This window comes from Toxorhynchites rutilus, chromosome 3 (genome assembly GCF_029784135.1).
Source record: "Toxorhynchites rutilus septentrionalis strain SRP chromosome 3, ASM2978413v1, whole genome shotgun sequence".
Taxonomy (NCBI): domain Eukaryota; kingdom Metazoa; phylum Arthropoda; class Insecta; order Diptera; family Culicidae; genus Toxorhynchites; species Toxorhynchites rutilus.
In genome coordinates, this window is record NC_073746.1 from 188,475,912 (window position 1) to 188,500,419 (window position 24,508).

Here is a 24,508-nt window from a genome sequence, read left to right on the forward strand (position 1 = left end):
CTAATCCCGTCGCTCTGCAAAAGTCGTTGCAAGATACCATGAACAATCTGTTCACGTGGGCCCTCAAGCTGGGTATCGAATTCTCTACGGAGAAAACTGAAATGGTCGTTTTTTCTAGGAAGCACGAACCCGCCCAATTCCAGCTTTACCTATCCGGCAAAACGATCCAACACTCTATGTTTTTCAAATACCTGGGTGTATATTTTGATTCTAAATGTACCTGGTGGAGACACATTGCGTATTTGAAACAGAAATGCCAGCAAAGAATCAATTTTCTCCAAACAATAACCGGAACATGGTGGGGTGCCCATCCAGGAGACCTCATTCAGTTGTACAAAACAACGATATTATCAGTGTTAGAATATGGCAGTTTTTGCTTCCGATCAGCTGCCAGGATTCATATTCTCAAGCTGGAGAGGATACAGTATCGTTGCTTGCGTATAGCCATGGGATGTTTGCATTCGACACATACGATGAGTCTCGAAGTTTTGGCAGGAGTACCCCCGCTTACTCTTCGGTTCACAGAATTATCCTACAGATTTCTCATCCGTTGCAAGATCATGAATCCATTGATGATTGATAACTTCGAAAATCTACTACAACTGACTCCTCAGTCAAGTTTTATGTCTTTATAACATGAGTACCTTACCCACGACGTGCACCCTTCACCAGGCATCTCCAACCAAGTTTGCTTCCTATACTTTTGCAATTCCTCTGTCATTTTGAAAATCCATGGAATACCAGATCACCTACGCTTCAATGTTATTCCGTCGATATTTTCGGAAAAATATGGGAAAGTTAGATCTGATAAAATGTTCTTTACTGACGGTTCATACATAAACGTGTCCACTGGCTTCGGCATCTTCAATGAAAATTCCAGTGCCTCTTTCAAACTCAAAGATCCTTGTTCCGTGTATGTCGCAGAAATGGGTGCGATATACTAAAGGGTGTGTCACATCAAATTGCATCACGGAAAAAACGCTGTAGAAATTTAATTTTTAGGAATTATATCTTCAGCTTACGCTTATAATCAGATAAGAGTGTATAGATCACGTTGGCCATGCTTCACTGTCAATTTTTCGTAAATGGAAAATGGAAAAAATGTCGTCGAACGAAAAAGAGCGTCGTGAATTAATCCTGTGCACTCATTTCGAGAATCCGGAGTTGTCACATCGGGACATCGGTAAGATGCTGGGAATCGTCCAATCCACGGTCAGCAAAGTACTAAAACGATACTTCGAGAACCCAACCATCGACCGGAAGGTGAAGAACGGCAAAAATGGATGCTCCGTCAGTGAAAAGATCACAAGCGCGTAGTTAAGCAGTTTAGACATGATACGAGAAGTTCGGTCCGGGATGTCGCCAATAAGCTGAATTTGTCAAGTTCATTCGTCCAGCGGACCTAGCAGTGGGAGGGCCTGCGTACATACAAGGTTCAGAAGGCTCCTAACCGCGACGAAAGGCAAAACATGGTGGGGAAGACGCGAGCCCGGAAGCTGTACACCGAAATGCTGACGAAGCCGCATTGCCTGGTAATGGACGACGAAACCTACGTCAAAGCGGACTTTCGTCAGCTGCCGGGCCTGTTGTTCTTCTCCGCAGAGGACAAATTCAGCGTTCCGGAGGAGATTCGCAAGCAGAAACTATCCAAGTTTGCCAAAAAGTACATGGTGTGGCAAGCGATCTGCTCTTGCGGAAAGCGGAGCGCCCCCTTCGTGATGACCGGCACGGTAAACGGGCAGGTTTACCTTAAGGAGTGTGCCTACAGAAGCGCTTACTACCACTATTGAAGCAGCACGAGGGCCCGACCATCTTCTGGCCGGATCTCGCTTCGTGCCACTATTCAAAGGACGTGTTGGAGTGGTACGAAGCCAACGGGGTCACATTCGTGCCAAAGGAAATGAACCCGCCCAACGCGCCGGAGCTTCGCCCAATAGAGAAATATTGGGCGATTATGAAGCAGGCCCTCCGGAAGAACCCAGAAGTTGTCAAATCGGAGGCGGACTTCAAGAGAAAATGGATTTCAGTTCAAAAAAAACTACAACCTGACGTTGTACAGAACCTTGTGGACGGGGTAAAGAGGAAGGTGCGAGCATACGGGCTTGGGCTCGATGTATGAATAAAAAGAAAATGCCAAAAGTTGTTTAATAGTTTTTATTTTACTGTCTAAAATTTTCAAAAGGATCGGTCTACTGGGCGAATTTCTACAGCGTTTTTTCCGTGATGCAATTTGATGTGACACACCCTTTATGCTCTAGGGATCATTGAAACATTGCCCATCGACCATTATTTTATTTTTTCAGACAGTCTCAGCTCAATAGAGGCAATCCGCTCAATGAAAGTTGATAAACGCTCATCTTATTTCCTAACAAGAATAAGACATCTATTGAGTGTTTTGGTCGAAAAATTATTCAAGATTACCTTAGCATGGGTTCCCTCTCATTGCTCGATTCCGGGGAATGAGAAAGCGGACTCGCTAGCTAAGGTGGGCGCTTTAGAAGGCACACTTTTTGAAAGGCAAATTGCCTATAATGAATTTTTTCACGTTCCTCGTCAGGACACACTCGTTAGTTGGCAGCGCATGTGGAGTGAAGATGAGTTCGGTCGTTGGTTACACACGATTATCCCTAAGGTTTCGACGAGTGCTTGGTTTAAGGGATTGAATGTAGGTCGTGATTTCATTCGCATGATATCTCGGCTCATGTCCAATCACTACAACCTAAACGCGCATCTCTATCGCATTGGGCTCGCAGCAAACAATCTTTGTGATTGTGGCGATGGCTACCACGACATCGAGCATGTTGTCTGGTCGTGTATCCGGTTCCATGCTGCTCGCTCTCAGCTCTCTAGAGCACTGAGAGCACAAGGCAGACAATCAGATATCCCCGTCCGGGATATCTTAGGTAGCCGGGATCCTGATCTTCTGCTTCATCTATACCTGTTCCTCAGAAACGCCGATGTCAACGTTTAATGATGTTTCCTTCGTTGTGTCCCTGTTTCAAATCCCTCCTATCCGATCGATAAACTTTTACTTAGTCGCGGCAATACATACACACACACTCTTTACAGATACACGGGCCAAAGGTTGTGCAGTCCACTGATGATTCAACAAGAGCCAAAGGTTGTACCGCTCATGACAACTCTATACGAGCTGATGATTGCGCCGGCTAGTGACCATTCTATCCTGGATTCCTCGAGTCGAGAAGACGCACCACGCTAGATATGGGGTACATACTAGGGGGGCGTTGCTGATTAATGGTCAGCTGCATCCCAATAGGAAGTATCCCGTGTCGGGCACACGTACAGAGCATTGGAGACAGCAACATCCCAATTACGAAAACACTTGTAATACTAACCTCGAGCCGACCGCGAGTAATCGGTTACATATTACTAACATAGATAATAAGAAAAACTGTCAAAATATTGAACTCCGGCCCCGTCAGGCTAACGCCATATGAGCCTTGATAAAAATATATATTTTGGAAAAAAAGGTAATTAACGCATCAATATGAACCAATAACAGTCGTACATATTTACGCTGAACAAGAAAAAGCAATACAGGAGAGTACTACATTTCGATTTGTGCAATGTCAAAAAAAAAATCCTAAGTTAAATAACCAACAGTAGAATCACATTTTCTCATTACGATAAGGCTGCAAATTGAACTGCTCATTGCATGACTGGAAGACGTGATTCCATATTTTAAGTATTCATCTAATAAATGAAAAAACATGCTACGTAAATGAGGAATACAAGGGCTCAAAATATCTGAATATGACGAAAAAGCGACACATAATGACTTTAGTACACTATTCCCTCCATTATCCATAATCCAAGTCTGTATTATTGCAATCAGGCAGAAAAAAAGATTCCAATCAGGCGAGAAGCCGTGCCAAACTCCTTCGCATTTTCGTGGGGCTGGTAAACGAACACGTATAACGGCGAAGGTGCACAACCAAGATACAATTACCTACCCCCCCATCGCTGCGTATTCCACAGACACAGACAGCGAACAAAAACAAACCATTAGATAAATTACCAGAAGCTTCATTCTCTGCATAAACTTTTCCATTAGCAGTTCGGTCAAACTCAGTGAAAGTGTTTTTTTTTTCGATTTTATGGAAACGTGGTACCGAAATAAACCTTACCATACGATACATACAGCATCGAAGAGGAGAATATACTTACTCAATTATCGAGAAAACTTGTACATAAGAAACGTAATCATCTCTCGCGAGTAGATGTATAAAGGATGGAAGATGTGTTTTCTTTTTACGATTTTTTTTATTCCATGCAACAACATATTGAGTTTTATTAAGAACATTAACTTCCACCATATATTTCCCATGTTGTGCCCATGAAGAATTTTGTACAGATTAGGGAGAGTGTGGGCCAAGTGGTCACCGGCTTGTTTGGTAGTATAACTAACTATTGACTATAGATGTCCTACTGATAGTCACGGTGTAAATGGTGTCGGTTTGTCCGATGTCCGGGATTGGAATTAAAAGCGATTGAACTGCAAAGTTTAAAGCCTCTCTAATACAAACAAGTAAGGAAGGAATTTGATTCCGATTTGTCTTCGGAATGCAACGCGCGGCTGATGTGCAACTTTTGTTTGCACCAAGTTGAACTCTCAAGACGCGTCCACATTACGCCAATCGGCATTGGCCGCCTGGTAAAGCCGAATAAGTGTGGACGTGCCGCCCGGGCTTGCCGACGCGCCGAAAACCGATTCGAATCAAACCGAATCTAACCCGAAACAAGTCATGCTACCAAAACAAAACGAAGTAATAATTTGATGACATTGTGCTTCGTGTGTTCGTGACGGCTTCGTGCACCCGATGGGGCGTCCACATTACATAACGAACGGAAAATGCCGCCTGATAGAGGCCGATCGGCATCATTCGGCATAATGTGGACGCACCTTCACTCCTTGCGCACACATGCGCTCGGGCGAATCAACGTGCGCCGAAACATAGTTGAAATGTTTTATTGTCAACACCGTTCGCTTTAAGGTTCGCACATCCTTACTGCACCGTGTCCTTACACCGGTTTACCCAGTTTTGAACCATGCTGGTTTGTCTGCTTTGCTTTCTCTGTTGAGTTATTTTTCATCACGCAAGCGTATACGGTTGGTATGGAGGCACGTTGTTATTTGAATGAGCGATTGCCTACCTACGCTTGGCAAGGTAAAATTTATTACCGGCTATTCGTCCCAAATCCATTTTTATATTTAATATTTTGAGGGGTAGTGAATGGTCATATTGAATTATTAGAGTTGATATTTGTGTTCGTGCTTACGTTGTAGCCATCAAAAGCATGCGATGGATCATCATTCCCCAGCATCGTTTCGGAATTGCAGTCCTGTTGAAACAAAAATAAAAAAAACAGTAAGTTCAAACAGATTGTTAACAAAAAACTGCTTTCACAAACTCTCATCAGTCCCACAGTCAGTACCTCAAACTAAAAGTATGTCGTCCCTGATACGATACGTATTCTACGCTAGTTACGTTACGAACTTCTGTTTGAACGCTTCCGCCGCAAGGAGTTCTTTCCACCGGTTGGTTGGTCCAAACTGTATCCATAGATCAACAGCGTTCTAACAGTCGCGAAATCCGTATCACGATTAGTCTTCTTGATATACTTTGCTGTACGGAACTGAATCGAAGCTACGACGGTTTCCGTTTAACTTTGTAGAATTCGCTCTTTGGCTTACAAGTTGTGCTTGTTCTCGACCAGCAGATCCGCGAATTCTTCCATATTAGGGTTCAATACCGCAGACAGAAACGCGGAAACCCAAACAAAATAGACAACTTAACTTCGACGAGATCTAGCGTACAACTCAAAACATTTCCTTTTTCGATGAACCGTTTTGTCACATCTGAAACAACGAGAATACAAATCATTACTAACGTTATATAACATCATAAACCTAGTGACGATATAATGTTGATCTTGTCGATGTTTCCGTGGATCAAATTCAACACACTCTTCTCCTGTAACAGATCCTGACGATTGCACCGAACACGTAGTCGGTACTGACGTTCTTTATGCTTCATGTCTTCCTCCGACTGGGAAAATAGTTGTTCGAATCATCCTGACACATCAACATCTCGAAGAGGTTCTCAGTTTGTAGAAAAAATGAATGACGGCGGTTTTCCTGGAGAGTTTCTATGCATCTGGAAAACGAATGAAAATATGGTCGAAAAATCTACTTTCGTTCATCGGAAGGCCATGTAAATTTGATGAACAAATGACTATACTTGCGGATAACTCGTTGCGGTTCTCGATTCTTTCTCTTGCGCACTGGAGCAATCCAATCCATCGTCCACCTTACCTTCCTCGTGTAGCGTAGCTTGCTCCTCTTCGACCTTGTCGACTCCCTTCTTTTTCGATTGTTGCCTGCACTTGAGCCTGATGGGGATTTGCGATGCTCCGGCGAAGAAACAGATGAGCTATTGGTGCTGGAATCAGCTGCACTTGTTGATCTGCTACTGCCATCAATGCTGCCTGTTGGTCGACGAGAAGATACGATCATTTGACACAGTTATACCGTTTGCACGGACCGATGGTAATTCGTTATTGGTTCGTTTTTCTAGTTTGTATCGCCAATTATTAGCACCGAATCATAGCTGTTGTAATACGTTCGCTTACGTTCGTTTTCATTTAAAGAATCAAGTAATCTTACAATGAGAAGTTTCTCAAATATTTTATTGAATACTGATAGTGTTGAAATCGGTCGATAGTTGCTAGAGTTCGTGCAATCACCGGATTTGAAAATTGGCACAATTCTAGCAATCTTCGAACAGTTTGGGTATCTTCCTGTAGACAGCAATATATTAAACAATTCCGAACAAATTCTGGAAAAGGCAACTGCGTTCGTTTTTATAGCATTCACTGGAATATTATCGGATCCACAATCTTTCTTGCTGTTCAGATCTTGTATGATCCTAAGCACCTCCGCTTCATTTGATGGATACAAAAAGATGGAGTTTGGGACATGATGGGAGTACATTAATGGGTTACCATCATTACGTTAAGGAATTTCGTTAGATAACTGAGTTCCGATACTTGAAAAGTATTCGTTAAAAATTTCACACGCTTCTTCGCCATTTGTACATTCAACACCATTATGAGTCAGACCAATTTGGGTTATTTCCTTTGAGCGCCCTAAAATGAAATTCAGTGTTTTCCACATTCGTGATTGATTCGTATTGTTAAGTATTTGTTCAAAATATGCTCTTTTAGATTGTCTTATCTCTACTTGATTTTTTTTCGAAATATAGTTGAACATTTCTTGTAGATGTGAATCATTAGGTCGACTTTTGACCTTTTTCTCTCTTTGTTTTCAATAATTTTCAGAGATCTTACGACATCCAAGGACAAGCATTTCCTTTAGTATTGACCTCAACAGAAATGGTTCTGGAACATTGCGCCAATATCGAATTTTATGTCGACGAAATATTTGTTAAACAAAATTCAACGCCTTGGTCACATTTCACCGTTTCCAAGAATGTCGAGAAGCGAATGTTCTGTATGTTGTAATTTATAATCGTCTTTTTTAATCTGGTTTTGACTTTTCATCCGTGTAGTCTTAATGAATATACAATCAATGAGCCATCGCTAAGATCTAAGAACACAGTATCACTCGCATTATGTGTGGTGAATGTGTTGCAACATATAAAACCTAATGATTGTAACAGATTACTATAACGTACTACAATATTATTTCTAGACAAATTCACAGGAATATTCACATCACCTACAATGAAGTATGGTCTTGATTTTGAACGATTTAATTTATTCTCCAGAAAGTCATAACATTTGTTAAAGTCAAAAGAGGGGGGACGATAAACACCTATAACATCGAAAATCTGACTATTAAGTGATAGCACTATATGTATGAAATGAAGTCCATCTAAATTTTGATTGTCAATGATTCTAAGTTGAATTGATTTTTTTAACGAATACAGCCAAACCTCCAGCAGATACTTCACGACGTTGAATTCAGCACATTTAGATAATGGTTGACATTTTACAATAATGCAATACTATGTTTCAAGGGGGTGAAAAGTTGATCGTGCATGTTGCTTCGCAAATCACGAATGTGACAAGGCAGTATGTTTAGAACCACCAAATATTTTCGTTTATTGGGGATGATACACAAATTATATCTCACGTAAAGAGGGGAAGTGGGTCGAGAATGTATTGTAGCAATGTATTAAGTGAATGGCAACTATGAGGAACTTGGAAGTAAATTTTGCACCAATTCAGCGTGATCACTTGCTTTGTCGTTTATTCTGCTGAATCTTTTGCCTTTGTTGCCTACTAGTTGTGCAACGATGTTGTACAACCGAAATCAAATAGATTCTCTCTTCTCAAATGGCATTAACGTTCCCAGTCGAACTTTCGTCTTCTCAACGTAGGTACGTCATTTTTTATTAGTAGTACTAAGTTGAAATTTCTTATTCCTGATAACACGCCTGTTCCTGCTAAATGTTTTTGGAATAAACTTCGGGAACTTGGTTTCAACTCGCGAAAACTCAGTTTAGAAACATGTTTTTCGTCAGAAGTAATTAATGAATCATTCCACAAAAACTTTACGACTTCTCGAACAATACCATTCAGCCAAACTGGAGCAAGGAGAAATACTTTTGAATTCCATAGAGTTGAAGAATACGATACAATCAATGCAGTGTATGAAACTAGTTCCAATGCAGTTGGTCTCGACGAATTACCAATCAAATTTGTGAAACTGATTCTGCCTATTTTATTGAAGCCATTAACTTATATCTTCAACTGCATTATCACAACAGGAATATATCCTAGTATATGGAAACAGAGCATAATTATACCGATCAGGAAAAAATCTAATGTGTGTTCCCTAGATAATCTGCGACCAATCAGTATATTATGTGCATTGTCCAAAGTTTTTGAAAGGATTTTGAAAAAGCAAATATGTATGTACTTGCAAGCTAACGAAATGCTTAACGTAAATCAATCCGGATATCGGCCTAGACATAGCACGAAGACGGCAATGTTGAAGATATGCGATGATGTTGGGATTGTGTTAGATAGTGGTGGTAAGGTCGTGATGATGTTTCTAGATTTCTCGAAGGCATTTGACACAATATTCCACGTAAAACTTTGTGATAAATTACGTAGTCAATTTAACTTTGGTGAGTCTGCTGCCAGTTTAATTAATGCCTATCTCACAGATCGTATGCAAACTGTTTACACTAATAATGAGTTCTCGCGTTTCCTACCAGTTTCGTCCGGTGTGCCACAAGGCTCAGTATTGGGACCCATTTTATTCTGTACGTACATCAACGATTTGCCATCTGTAATCAAACATTGCTCGGTACATTTATTCGCTGATGATGTACAACTCTATTTTAATTGTAAAAACTTAAGCGCTGAATCTGTAGCTAATCGCATCAATGAAGATTTGGAAGCAATTCGAGTATAGTCCAACGATAATTCATTAAAGTTAAACGCAAGCAAAACGAATGCTTTAATGGTTTTCACGGCAAGGCATGGAAATTAATCCTGAACTTTTCGTTGGAAGACAACCGGTTAATTACGTTGATTTCGCCACTAGCCTTGGATACATAGTGACAAATACGTTTGAGTGGGATAAGCATGTTTTGAGTCAATGTGGAAAAATTTATGGAATCCTGCGTACACTGTATCTTAAAGCAAAATTGTTAAACAGTGAGACTAAGCTCAAACTTTTTAAATGTTTCCTATTACCATATTTCATCTCATGTGACACTCTCTTCTTTAATACATCAGTTAGAACTCAAGAAAAATTAAGAGTTGCATTGAATGCATGTGTGCGTTTCGTTTATAATCTCAATCGATACGACCACGTCACCATAGTTCGTTGCTTGGATGCTCTTTTTACAACTTTTTTAAGTACCGTTCTGACATAATTATGTACAACTTGATATCTAAGAAATGCCCAAAATATTTATTTGAAAAATTAAAACCATTTAGAAGCATCAAAGCGAAACAATATGTTATACCTTCACATCACACTGCACAATATGCCAAATCATTTTTTGTAAGGGGTGTAGTATATTGGAATTCTCTGCCAAATTCACTGAAAAATATTAACACACTGGGTATGTTTAAGAAGCAATGCAAATTATATTATTAGTTGATTACGTAGGTTTTTTTTTAAAATTTTTTATTATTATTTGTGTAATGTAGATTAAGATTTCACTGTACTCCATTAAAAGAAGAGAAGAACTGTGTAGCATTAAAAGATAATTGTCTTACGCTGCAAGAGTATAATAAATAAATAAAATAAATAAATATATTCTGGGGTGGGAAGCTCTAGAATACGTGTGATCAAGTCGGAAGAAATTTTTTGACGAAAAATTCCCCGAATCGATCATTCGACCGTGTCCCGTGTGGTAAAATCGTTCAAGGAGACCCGGACGACCTAGTTGTGAGCGGATAAGAAGCGAAGACGACCGACCCCATGATGGCAAGTAAGGTGGGGGATTACTTCGAGTGCGATCCGAACCTTTCGATTCGGGATGTGTCCAAGAAGATCAATAATTCCGTCTGGTTGGTGCAGCAGACAAAAAAGCGGGCCAGACTCAAAAAGAATACGGTAGCTAAATCTCACACCAGAAAGCTGTACTGCAAGTGATTGTTGCAGCCGAAATGCATCGTAATGGACGACGAGACGTACATTAAAGTGGACGCCAAGCATATCCCCGGCCTGGAGTTTTTCATCGCCAAGCCCCATCTGGATGTTCAGGAGGAGTTCCGGAAGAGGAAGGTCGACAAATTTGCCTAGAAGTACTTGGTGTGGCGAGCGATCTGTGGGTGCGGCAAATTCAGCAAGCTGGACGAAGGGCTCCAGAAGCTAGCATGAACGGCCTCCAGAAGTGCCTGCTGCCCTTTCTCTGGTCCCACGAAGGTGACACTCTATTTTGGCCCGATCTGGCATAGTGCCATTACGCGAAATCGACGATGGTACGATGCCAACGATGTTGATTTTGTGCCTTTGCAAAAACTTAGCTAATATGTGTTTATTTATTCCCTCAGGATTTCAAAAATATCCAACTTAAAATCCAGGCGGTGGAAGCCGTCGGTAAAGGTGATAATTTTAAACCGTTCTGAATGCTGGCACTCTCGTGCAAGCGGCTGCGGTGGCCGAGCTTCTCTAGCCTTGAAGGATGCTTAAAACAAACTCTCGGCATTGAGAAAGGCCATGTTAATAGCTTCGAGGAATGATGCTGTCTGTTCGCTAGTCTCTTGATATTCTTTTTTTTTCCTCTATTATAGTGACTTTTAACACATTTTGGCTGGTTCGTCACTTTTACTTCCATTTTTGGAAGAATGTCGGGAGTGAGAATTGAACTCTTGATCTCTGCGTGAGAGCTATGGATGTTACCACTACGCCAGATCGCCTCCACCGTCTCTTGATCTATTAATTGTGAGTGATAACTATTGTTCAGTTTAGTATAGTTGTTCATTTTATAGAGGGTTTGAATCATTCGCCTCTAATATATCGATTGTTACGATTTCATTTTGTAAACTGTGTTAGAGGAACACCTAGCGACCTGCGCAAATATATGTCGAAAGCCCGAGAGCAAACCACACTTGACTACCCACGATTTCGGATCGCGAATAACTTCTTAACGCCAAGTTTAATTTCAACAAACTTAGAAGATTGGATCAAACGGGATGAAGGACCGGTCCTTTGCACATCCAAATGAGTACTAATTTAATACGACTTCAGTAGAAATTCAGAGGTATTGTTAAAAAGTGCGAGAGCTGTTCTTCAGCAATTAGGGATGTTCAATTTTAATCTGACATGTATGACAAATTAGAAACGTTCGTTTCAACACTATTTTAACTGAAAGATTGATAATTCTTCCATAACACCATAATTCACCATTTCCTCCATTCCATTCCAATTTCACCATAATTTCATTATTTTCCGACGAGAAATTACTCGTAATTCACAAAAAAACATGTTTTTCAGTTTGTTCAGTGAGTGTATGAAAAAATATATATTGCCTTGTTTTCATTATTTACAGTGCGAACCTGGACTTGGTGCTAGTGTTATGTATAATCTGTTATATAATGCACCCCAGAAGCTGATGCTCCTAGCAGGGTGCAGCACCGTGTGTACAACTGTTGCCGAAGCAGCTAAAATGTGGAATCTTGTTGTTGTAAGTATTACCCGTTGAAGAGCTTTATTCTATTTATTTTTATTAACAAAATCATCTGACGACATGGTCTACATAGCAAAAATGATACAATTTGATCAGCATTTCGAAACGAGTAACTCGTTTCGAGATAATTCAAACTCGAATCGAATTGATTTTAGCATTATGTATCTTTTTCGAGTTATTATTTTCAGTGTACTAGATTTCGAGCAAAATTTGTCTCGAAGAGAAATGTCAAATTTTTGGGTTTGTAAACAAAGCAAACTTCACGACTATTGCAAATAACAATGCCGAAAAACAAATACAATTTGATATTATATTGGAATTGTGATTAAAAAGAAAAGATCGCGAAATGATTTTTTACAATGGCGATAGTGAACAAGAGAGTTCGCTTATTCCACAGAGGCGGGAGTTGAGGGATTAAAGTGACTCTCTTTCGCTAAGTGAAAATGAGTGAGTTTGTCTTATATACGTTTCCGATATTAGTAGACTTAGTCGAGAAGCATTTAAAAATATTTCGGATACAACCGTGTTCCAAACAACTTTCAGAAGCACTGCTACTCCTGCAGCTTTGAAATTAGCGGCCGTTATGAATCATCTGGCTTCTGATCGTACCAAATTAATGTAATGAAGGAGAAAATTTTTCACTTGGTGTGGCTCAACCAACAGTTTCATCAGTGTTGAATGAAATGATGTCACTTCTGGAAAGAAACTTATGCGAAAAATGGATCGGATTGGATACATCATATAACGAAACAAAGCAATATTTCTTCGACAAATTCAAGATACCCGGTATTGATGGTACTCATATACCCATTCTAAGACCTACGGAAAATAAACAAATGTACTGCAAATGTGACGCTTATTGTATTTCTTTGTGATTCCATAGAGCTGAAATAAAAGTATTGTATTTAAACTCACATACTTGTACAAATAGACGTCAAACCCCTAGGAAATGCAATTCAAATTTTCTTTGATGAAAGGTTTAGTATTGAAATCAACGTTTGACGGACATTTTCCCACACGACGATCAAGCATTTCTTGTCGAGACATTTGTTCTCGTTTCGAGTTAAAAAATGCTCGAACACACTGTTACTTAATGTCAAACTTCGCTCGAAACTCTACTACTGCCTTTTTTATTTCGCTCGTTTCGAGCTCGCTTCGAAATTCATAATGGCAAAAGTGGTCGAAACGAACAAAAATCACTCGTTTCGAAATGCGCAATGTCACCCCAGGTAACAAACTAAATAGAATCTTGATTGCGCAAGGGACACTTTCTGTTGCACAACTAATATTAAAGTCGAACAAATGACAAACAGAATTAAACATACAACACAAATTTGTTCGTTTTGACCGTAAACTGTCCGTTGGAAGGCAATACGAAGAAAAGTCGTTGAACGAAAAAAAATCGAAGTCACTTTCACTGAAATTTAATTAGGGTACCTCGTTAATTGTTGAACACTTTCCAAATACTGAACAGTCTGAGGAATTCTAACTAGATTTCAATTTTATATGCGCACGACCCCAACAGTCTTTGAAGCCTAATTGGTTGCGTGCCCGCTACTAAGCGAAAGATCATAACTTAGGGCCCTCAACCGACCATCTTCGTGTGTTATTCTAGCTACTACATCCACGCAACAAGCATCATGTGACGGTAATCCCAGTCCCTTACCGCTCACATTGGTAATTTGTACTATTTATAACACAACAATGGAAGTCTCATGTCAACAGTCCCGCTTTGTTAATCCAACTATGAAAATCGAACAATAGAAATATTCTCACATGTGTGTATCAATAGAACAGAGGTACTCTTACGCCTAAATGGCTACTGTATAATAGATAAAAATGTGTATCGATAAGATAGGAATATTCTTACGCCAAGAATAGCTACTGTGTAATATAAAACAAAATTATCATAGATAATATTGTACATGAAAAAATTAGCTGAATTTAGCTGAATTGCTAAATGAGCCTAATAAAATAAATAGATGGGATAAAAAAGGGAGCTGTTCATATACCACGTGGACAATTTAAGAGCGGGTAGGGGTTACGAAAAGTTCTACGCTTGTCCACGGTGAGGGGGAGGGGGTATAGGTAATGTCCACGTGGACAAGTAAAATAATTATTTTTATTGATACATTCACATCTTTTCAAAAACAAATGAAATCAATGAAAATCACATATAATCAAGACGAGTTTGTGTTTGTTGAAAAGCCCCAAGTCTCTAGTCGCTAATAATACCATAGGCGTCCAAATTATCCAAATTTTTATGTTTTTTTTAAACTATTTTCCTCAAAGAGAAATTATGATCATTGTTTGTCCACCTCTGATAATGGTTTGTCCAAAAAATGATCATGGTTTGTCCGGTTTTAGAAATCTCCATTTTTGAATGAAGAAATTCCAATTTTCAAATAGATGTTGCATTTCTCATTGCTTGAGTTTACTGTCATCATATTGATCCATTCATAATTTAGGTTTCCTTCAGAACATTGCCATTTTTCGGGCATTTTAAAGGAGAACCGCTTTCAACACAGAGTAACATCATTTCTGCTACGCGCGAAAAACACCGTAAACAAACTGCAGCGCGCCAAGCGGTTGCCATAGTAATCATGTGGACAAACCAACATCAATGCATCATACAAACCATGATCAGAATTGAGGTTATCGAGATGCATTAATTACATGATTTAGATATATAAATCTGGTACAAATGGTGTGCGAGCGTGATGTTTACAATATTTGTAAATGTTATAATCCAGAAAGGTCTGAATACGTACCAAAAAACCGTCTGGTGGTTGATTGAAAGATAGCTCAAATGAAGGGTGCATTGACACCAATAGAAGGTGGACTTTATAAACCTCAAACAACAAACCTGTCAGACATACTCATTCCGTTTTACTTGTAACTGAATTTTCTTAAGTCGACATTCATAAATATTCACCCTTATTCTAGAATTAGATCGTATCAAAATTACTCCCACGAAACGTAGTTTTGCATTCTGAAATTCGATGCTTCGTTTCCTTCAAAGTAAGTATACATATACAATGAATTCTTTTTTACGCGGTTCTTTTGAAATTATGCGTTTTCTTACGCGATATACTCGAAATTACCCGATTTTTTTACGTGATTTTCATGTAATTATGCGATTTAGCACTACGTACTGTCCCTTCGTTGGGATAGAAAGGAAAAATTTACGCAATTCTCTCAAAATTACGTGATTTTCTCGAAATTACAAGGTTTTACGCGATTTTTTTTGCGTAAAAAAATCAGTGTATCAAATTGTTATACATCTAGCGAGGATCGTTCAACATTCGATTGAATTGATGGATTTGTGTTCAAAATTTGGGTACCAGAACACCATTGGTAAAACATGTTTGACACCTAATAGTTGCTATAGAGTATTGCTGGGAAGTTTTGATTAACTTCATGTGTGCGAACGTACCTAGCTTAAGCGTTCAACATTTTACGAGTTACCCTAACGTACCAGAAAATTATAGCCCTGTGTTGTCTCAACTTCTTATCTCAACTTATTAATATTAAAAATACCTGAGCTTAAAAAAAGTACTATTGGGCAGAGAAAGGCAATTTCGTTACATAGCCTAATGCGAATGGAAAAAGTACGGTTTTTACGTCGCGAAGCAAATGCAAGTCAAATATGTCTCACCGCCGCATTTCTACAAGTTCTTAGTGCAACCATTCAAGAGTAAGTGAATGCCACGAATATGTATTCTGAAGCAGCACTGGTGATGGAAAATCGATTAAAAACGGTAAAAGTTAGTTTCAATGTTAATCCACTGTTAGTTACATTGTTCCATCAAACAATTGAAAATTATTTAGCACTGAAACTTCAGTTTTCAGGTTATGAAAAAAACTTTTCCTTCATTCTGATAAAATACTATTGCATTCGAATGACTGGTTCCATTGGCTTGGCAATAGGCCATTCATCCTCCCATTTCTCGAATATTTTCTGGATTGTTAATTATTCAATCTATTTTGCCATTCCACGAAAAAGCGTTATATCGCAGCTCTGTGGCGGCCAAACATCATCACCAAAACCATTGTTTACTCGATTATTGAACTTAGTGTGTAATAAATCGATTGTCGGCTTTTGTGAAGCGTGGTTCAATTTTGCTAGAACCATAGTTCGCCCAAGTTCAATTCATGGTTTTATCCCCGTAATAAATTGGTTATCATGCCACGATGGCGCTCTCCAAGAATTAATTTTTTTTTGTCTGTAAAGGGTGTGTCACATCAAATTGCATCACGGAAAAAACGCTGTAGAATTCTAATTTTTAGGAATTATATCTTCAGCTTTCGCTTATAATCAGATAAGAGTGTATAGATCACGTTGGCCATGCTTCACTGTCAATTTTTCGTAAATTTGGAAAAATGTCGTCGAACGAAAAAGAGCGTCGTGAATTAATCCTGTGCACTCATTTCGAGAATCCGGAGTTGTCACATCGGGACATCGGTAAGATGCTGGGAATCGTCCAATCCACGGTCAGCAGAGTACTGAAACGATACTTCGAGAACCTAACCATCAACCGGAAGGTGAAGAACGGCAAAAATGGATGCTCCGTCAGTGAAAAAGATCACAAGCGCGTAGTTAAGCAGTTTAGACGTGATCCGAGAAGTTCGGTCCGGGATGTCGCCAATAAGCTGAATTTGTCAAGTTCTTCCGTCCAGCGGACCAAGCAGCGGGAGGGCCTGCGTACATACAAGGTTCAGAAGGCTCCTAACCGCGACGAAAGGCAAAACATGGTGGGGAAGACGCGAGCCCGGAAGCTGTACACCGAAATGCTGACGAAGCCGCATTGCCTGGTAATGGACGACGAAACCTACGTCAAAGCGGACTTTCGTCAGCTGCTGGGCCTGTTGTTCTTCTCCGCAGAGGACAAATTCAGTGTTCCGGAGGAGATTCGCAAGCAGAAACTATCCAAGTTTGCCAAAAAGTACATGGTGTGGCAAGCGATCTGCTCTTGCGGAAAGCGGAGCGCCCCCTTCGTGATGACCGGCACGGTAAACAGGCAGGTTTACCTTAAGGAGTACCTACAGAAGCGCTTACTACCACTATTGAAGCAGCACGAGGGCCCGACCATCTTCTGGCCGGATCTCGCTTCGTGCCACTATTCAAAGGACGTGTTGGAGTGGTACGAAGCCAACGGGGTCACCTTCGTGCCAAAGGAAATGAACCCGCCCAACGCGCCGGAGCTTCGCCCAATAGAGAAATATTGGGCGATTATGAAGCAGGCCCTCCGGAAGAACCCAAAAGTTGTCAAATCGGAGGCTGACTTCAAGAGAAAATGGATTTCTGTTAAAGAAAAACTACAACCTGACGTTGTACAGAACCTTATGGACGGGGTAAAGAGGAAGGTGCGAGCATACGGGCTTGGGCTCGATGTATGAATAAAAAGAAAATGCCAAAAGTTGTTTAATAGTTTTTATTTTACTGTCTAAAATTTTCAAAAGGATCGGTCTACTGGGCGAATTTCTACAGCGTTTTTTCCGTGATGCAATTTGATGTGACACACCCTTTATTATAGTGACTTTCAACTCATTTGGCTGGTTCGTCACTTTTACTTCCATTTTTGGAAGAATGTCGGGAGTGAGAATTGAACTCGTGACCTTTAGCGTGAGAGGCATGGATGGCTCTCCAAGAATGTCAATAATACCGCCACTGCAAAAAAAGACACACGTTCATAGTGCGTAGGTTTCTTTATGATTACGTGTTGATTTTAGCCATCAAAACGACATGAGGTACAAAGACATGTCACCCGACACACTCGTTCGAATCTTTATCAATTCTACAGAGACATCGACCCTGATAAAATCATACTAAGATTCATTTATATCCAAAGTGGTGACTGTAATTACGTGGTTCTTATATCTCATATTGCAATACTGAATTGCTTGAAGTGTTATTCAATTAATTCACTAAAACTTTCTTTTATTTGTAAACATTTACAGTTATGCTATGGTGCATCTAGTCCTGCCTTATCAGATAGAAGTAGATTTCCTACGTTATTTAGAACGCATCCATCTGCCACTGTGCATAACCCTACTAGAATTAAATTAATGCAAAAGTTTGGATGGTCGCGAGTAGCAATTCTCCAACAAGCCGAAGAAGTGTTCATTTCGGTAAGTCCCCATTCATTCGACACCAGTAAATCCGTTGGATTGATAAAAGATAACATGAGTGTGTTACACGCGTTTTATTGCTCTCATGTGTGTCCTTTTTCATTTCTCCCCATCTTGTTTTTTTATTACTTTCTTCTCTGGTTCGAACGCACAGACCGTCGAGGATTTAGAGACTAGATGTAAGGAGGCTGGTATCGAGATAGTGACGAGACAATCATTCCTTTCCGATCCAACGGATGCGGTGCGAAATCTCCGGAGACAGGATGCTCGTATCATCGTTGGATTATTCTATGTAGTTGCAGCAAGGCGGGTCCTCTGCGAAATGTACAAACAACAGCTTTACGGCAGGGCATATGTATGGTTTTTCATTGGTAAGTACCGGAACATTAGATGGTTTTTTGCTGTTCCCCCACGAATTCTTCTGCTAAGCGTTACATATCGTATGTAGCACGTAACTTTTTGTGCTCTGTCGCAGTTTGGGATCAGAAGCTGGGCAGGCAAAATGGAACTAAATGGCGCATTGACTGATAAATGTTAACGCAGCAAAGAAAATTGTTCGTGCCAGATTTAAATTGGGCACATTTTTTATCATCATATAGAAATACTCAAAAATGAAAAATGTCTCGGAATGACAATTAAAGATTCGTCATAATTTATTGAGCGAGAAAAAAATCTCTAGATTACAGATTAAAGTTTGAAAACCCGCAGGATTCTATATTCATTGCCAAACATTATATGCGAAGCTGCCGAATTAAACTTTATTAGCTCGGAGAACTAATTCTAATCAATTTAGCACTTCCTCATCAACTCTGTCTTCACTCCACCTTCACATTATATTCCAGTTTGTATCGCTCAATCGTGAGATACGTTCCCTACCATAACGAGTGGAAAACAAGAAAGTTTTCTTCGCTATAACAATCGCGCTGCTTTCACGCTTGCGACAGGCTTCCGCTTTAAAGTTCTCTAATATACTTGAATTGGCTTGTTCCTGTCTGGAAGCGGAAAACCCAATTAAATTGTTATGAGTGACTGTGGATGTATATCCACAGTTGTTTGCTACAAAATTAGGTACTCGATCTGCTATCTCTCAGTCATTATTGCTTCAGCATTCATGCTGTTAATGTAATAGTACCATGGTAGTCTATAAACGACCAAATTAATTTCTAGCGCTTTTCTCATTCAATCACCCGAACCATCCCTTTGCACCAAATAAGATTTCGTCATGGCAATGTTACCTATTCATAGTAGAAGGATGTGTTTGCATTAAATTATGCAATTGAAATGAAAAATTGCAGCAGAAACCCGTAATTTGGAAGTAAGTCAATTCCTATTCACTATTGCAATGGAGATATTGAATGCCAATTATTTACTTGTGATTAAACGCTTTCAAAATTTCATAGAATAATATAAAAAATGCACAAAAGACATTAGTTGTCAGAATAGGTTCATGTGTTTACTTCATGGTGTCACCGAAACAAGCGCGTCGTAAATCAATCCTTCGAACTCGCTACCGAGGAGGACTATATCGGTTATTTCAAGAGAATGAAAAAAAAACTTTGTTCTACAAATTTGCTTAATATAACTGGAACTATAATATTGTAGAACTATCTTTACCTCTATCTATAAAGATAAGAAAGTTATAATTTTTATTTCATCCTAAATGTTGGTCACCCTATTTCCGACAACATCAAAATAAGCGCTCTATCATATGCAGCAACTTTGTCGAAGACAGTTTTTGTCTAGAGAATAACTGTCGAGCTCTAAATGCTAATTTCCACTTGAATGCATCTCCTGGACACAAATGCCAAAAATCGGGTGACCAACATTTTCGATGAAATAAAAAATCTAACTTTCTTATATCTATAGATAGAGGTAAACACAGTTCGACAATGTTGTAGTCCCAGTTATTTAAAACATCTTTGTAGAACAAAGTTTTTTGCTATCTCTTGAGATAACCGATATAGCGCGTTTTTCCTAATTTACGTTGGGGTCACCATTAAAAAACTGTATTTTTTGCTCCAACTTTTATATTTAAAATTCTACATACAAACTGTCTTCGAAAGAGCAAAAAAACAGTTTTCAATGGTGACCCCAACGCAAATTAGGAAAAACGCGCTATATCGCGTTATATATTTTATGTAACGCTAACTTTGTTCTACAAAGATGTTTTAATAACCGGAACTACAGCGTTGTCGAACTATGTTTACCTCTATCTATAGAGATAAGAAAGTTAGATTTTTTATTTCATCGAAAAAGTTGGTCACCCTATTTTTGACAACATGAAAATGAGCGCTCTATCATTTGTAACAACTTGTCAAAGACAGTTTTTATCTAGAGAATAACTGTCGAGCTCTAAATGCTAATTTCCACTTAAATGCATATCCTGGACCATTGTGCAGTGTAACGTAGTTGAAAAGGATTTTTTTCCTTAAGTTACATCAATGAAAGTCAAATAAATAAATAAATAAATAAATAAATAAATAAATAAATAAATAAATAAATAAATAAATAAATAAATAGATAGGAATAAATTAAAACAATACTGTTATCTAAAAAAAAAGTTTTTGTCGAAAATCGACTTTTCCGACGGAAAAACGACCAAGTGCCAAAAAATCAATTTTTGTCAAATAGTTTTTTTCTATATAACAGTAAATCTCGACGTTTCGTGCAATTATAAGACATTTGTTATAAACAAAAAATTTATACCCCCGATTTCCTGCACTCTCCCCTTGGGAGATTTTTCGGTTTTCAAAAAACTCAAGCTCAAGCGACACTAGTAAGCGAAGTCCGATAGAGCTGAAATTTTGCATAGGGTAGTTTTACGTGGGAATCAATCTTTTTAATCAAGTCCCGTTTGAAAATTCGAAGATCACTTTTTCCCATACATCCGTTGGCACTCTAGACTGTAATTATGCGTTGACTTTTATGTACTACACATCAATTGTGATGATTTTTTTCAATATGCACTCATATTTCGTTATAGGATGGTACGAGGACAACTGGTACGAAGTGGATCTCAAAAACGAAAATATATCATGTACCAAGGAACAGATGCGAATGGCAGCACAAGGCCATCTGACTACCGAAGCATTAATGTGGAATCAGAACAATCAGAAAACTATCTCAGGAATGTCATCTGAAGATTTTAGGTATGTCTCAACTGTTACTCAGTAGAAAGTTATTTTTCGTCGCCGGATCAGTGGAATTGACACATTAAACAACTGTTGAACTTACACCATCTGAACATTTTAGGCATTTAATGATTGTTTGCTAAAGTTTACGAAATAGGTTTAAAATTGAACCAAGTGATAATCGCTGGGAGAAATTCATTCAATTTCATTGTCTCTCAGATGAATGTGCTGAAGATAGAACTCGAAAAAATCCGTTCTTAATTTTCACTGATTCATGCCATGAGTGCACAGAATCCCAGTAGGCATTGGATGTCAAGACAAGTTAATTTGTTTACATTATAGCTTCGCAGGAGTAAAGGCGCGTCGCGATTCGACACTGTACGAACATCTCGATCTACCAGGTGTATGAGTTGAAATTGTCCGTTTTTTTTTCGATGAAGGAATACATAGTATCCAGGAGCACCTCAATACAAGTGTCCTACCATATATTGAGGATTGTGGAAAACTAAAAACACATTAGTTTGAACGTAAAACGTGCACTGCAGCGCACACGTTTGAAACTTTGGAAGAATTCGCGTGTGCAGTGCTCATGGCCCCAGCGAAATAGTTTTTGAGTCCAGAACGGCACTCATGGCCGTCAAAATGTTTATAACGAGTTTAAATTAATTTTTTGTTGTTTCCTGATCCCACCACACACAGATCATCGTCTTTCGACCGAAATTGAAATAAAAATCCTGAATTGCCGAAATTATTTCTCATGCGTTTTCACTGCTGAAACATTTTCATCATAAGATTCCACTAGCAAACGATATGCCTCGACCACTGTTTTCTTTGGGAAAAAAATGGATGGGTTATATCTATGATATAACCGCAAGGTTGACGTGGGACTACCTTAGCTCAGCAATTATTTGTTTGTATTGATTAAATTATTGATTGAATGAAACAATTTCCGAATTCAATTAAATTCAATATATTTGCTTTGTGAGTAAAAAGATTGAACAAATGCCATGTAAGGTCAATTCATGCATGATAGATTATGTTCTTCGTTACAAGTAAATTTAATGACAGTCCTTTTATGTTTGGTGCCTAGGACAAAATATGTGAACGGAAGAATTATCAAACGTTCATTTTATTTTGCATTTCGCTCTGAAGTTTGCCGGTTCAAGGCGGTTTCCGATTATCCTGTTCAATTCTCGCTCCTAGCAGGATTACCAAAATGTGTGTCACTGAGCATCCACGGGATAATCGGAGACCGCCCGAAGCCGAACGGTGACTGCCTGCTGATAAGATGGCGGAAAATGGACCGAGTGCACAATCCATTTCATCGCTGAACTGACGATACCCGTGTTGCCAGAACTGGGCATGTCACACATTGAAGAATTAAGGCCTAGATTGTGCCGGACCGGGACACAAAGCAAAATTTGGAGGTAAATGAGCGCTCGAGGAAACTGTACGAAAATTCGTTTACAAAATATAATTACGTGGTTATGGACGACGAAACGTACTGACTGGCAGTTTTTGATCAAATTTTTGGGCAGGAATTTTATACCTTGATTGACCGGGAGAGTGCCTCGGAAGAATGTACGTCGAGAAGAGGTTGAAATTCCGAAAACAAAACTTATCTGGCAAGCAATTTGCAGTTGTGGACTAAGAAACCAAACATTTGTTATTTTTGAAACCAAAAACCGGCAATTTTACCAGCCTACAGAGAACACTACTGCTCTTTTCTAGAGCAACATGAGGTGGATTGCCTCCTCTGGCTGGACTTGGCAAGCTACCACTTCTTCAATTCAACCAAACAGTTGTTCAGCGATGATGGTATTGCGGTTCAATTGTGACATACCGATGAACCGCAGGGTGGAACCACAGTTAAACTAAGGGTTTCAATCGGAAATAAGATTTGGCAGGAATCGTGGAGAATACTTCAAATTAAGCAGTCTATTTAACGTGTGTCAACCTGTAATTTCTGATTTCATTCTACCCACCATTATCCCTTTTATATTCTTTCATTCGGGTAGAGCGCCCGTAGCTAGAGTTTTCTTTCTTGTCTTTAAAGCAGTATTACACGAAGGGTTCTTCGACATTTAATTTCTCCCAATTCATGTGGAAACCAGTTTTCAATTTTTCAAACTTTTTCCATCAAACGTTTCGCAATGTTTTATAGACTCATGGTATCGCTTCTGTTTGGGAACAGGACGGGAATCGATCGTGAGTTTGAAACTCTGGGCTCTCAATTGATCATCCTTCTGTGTTATTTTAGAATAACTTCGTCCACGCAACAATCATCGGTGATGGATATCGATTTTCGGTCAAAGTCCTGGTCTCTCTCCATACACACACACTTTACTGCTTGCAACATGAAACAGGGATGTTCGTGCTATTAATAACACAACAATGATCATATCAACTGTCTTTGCTGTCCGGTCCAACTGAACAGTGAGACAGAAGGAATACCTTTACGCCCAATTGGTACGATTAAACCCGACTCTTTTACAACTGAAATGCTATTGAGACTAAATAAATAAACAATTGGAATTGAAAAACAAACTCTATCTAAATTAGGAGGTTTCCTAAATACAACCTAGTTCCATGCGTTGGTTCATTGTCACAAACCATGAGTACAATCAATGTGTCTCGATGTCCTCATTACTAAAAAATCATACTCTTGATTATTTTGTAACGTTTTCCACTGATTTGTGCATGTGTTGTGTTTTTCACCCCCACCAGAAAACGATTGAACGACGCGCTCAAGGAAGATTACGATATAAGTCATAACCGCTATCCTGAGGGATATCAGGAAGCACCGCTTGCATACGACGCTGTGTGGAGTGTGGCCTTAGCATTCAACAAAACTATGCAAAAACTCAAGGAAATGAATGTGGGAAAAAATCTAAAAGATTTCACTTACACCGATAAGGAGATTGCGGACACAATTTACGCCGCTATGAATTCAACACAATTCCTCGGCGTGTCAGTAAGTATCTTCCATATCGAATCATATGTCCCACAAAATGTATGTTTTAATAGCAATGACGCATTGACTAT

At 39.2% G+C, this 24,508-nt stretch overlaps 1 protein-coding gene and 1 long non-coding RNA gene across 2 annotated transcripts in view; one reads left to right on the forward strand and one right to left on the reverse strand.

Annotated features, from left to right (window-relative positions):
* Positions 1 to 24,508, forward strand: part of LOC129774930 (gamma-aminobutyric acid type B receptor subunit 1) — a 111,979-nt gene that overhangs the window by 56,739 nt on the left and 30,732 nt on the right. Inside the window, exons 4-8 of the mRNA XM_055779024.1 lie at positions 12,063 to 12,197; positions 18,162 to 18,332; positions 18,487 to 18,703; positions 21,316 to 21,481; positions 24,191 to 24,437. Coding sequence (XP_055634999.1) covers positions 12,063 to 12,197; positions 18,162 to 18,332; positions 18,487 to 18,703; positions 21,316 to 21,481; positions 24,191 to 24,437 — 936 coding nt within the window. The remainder of the gene's footprint in view (positions 1 to 12,062; positions 12,198 to 18,161; positions 18,333 to 18,486; positions 18,704 to 21,315; positions 21,482 to 24,190; positions 24,438 to 24,508) is intronic.
* LOC129774937 (uncharacterized) overlaps positions 4,260 to 24,508 on the reverse strand; it is a 51,967-nt gene continuing 31,718 nt past the window's right edge. The window contains exons 2-4 of the long non-coding RNA XR_008742813.1: positions 6,264 to 6,510; positions 5,458 to 6,179; positions 4,260 to 5,364 (exon numbers count right to left, since the gene is read on the reverse strand). This is a non-coding gene — a long non-coding RNA (uncharacterized LOC129774937). The remainder of the gene's footprint in view (positions 5,365 to 5,457; positions 6,180 to 6,263; positions 6,511 to 24,508) is intronic.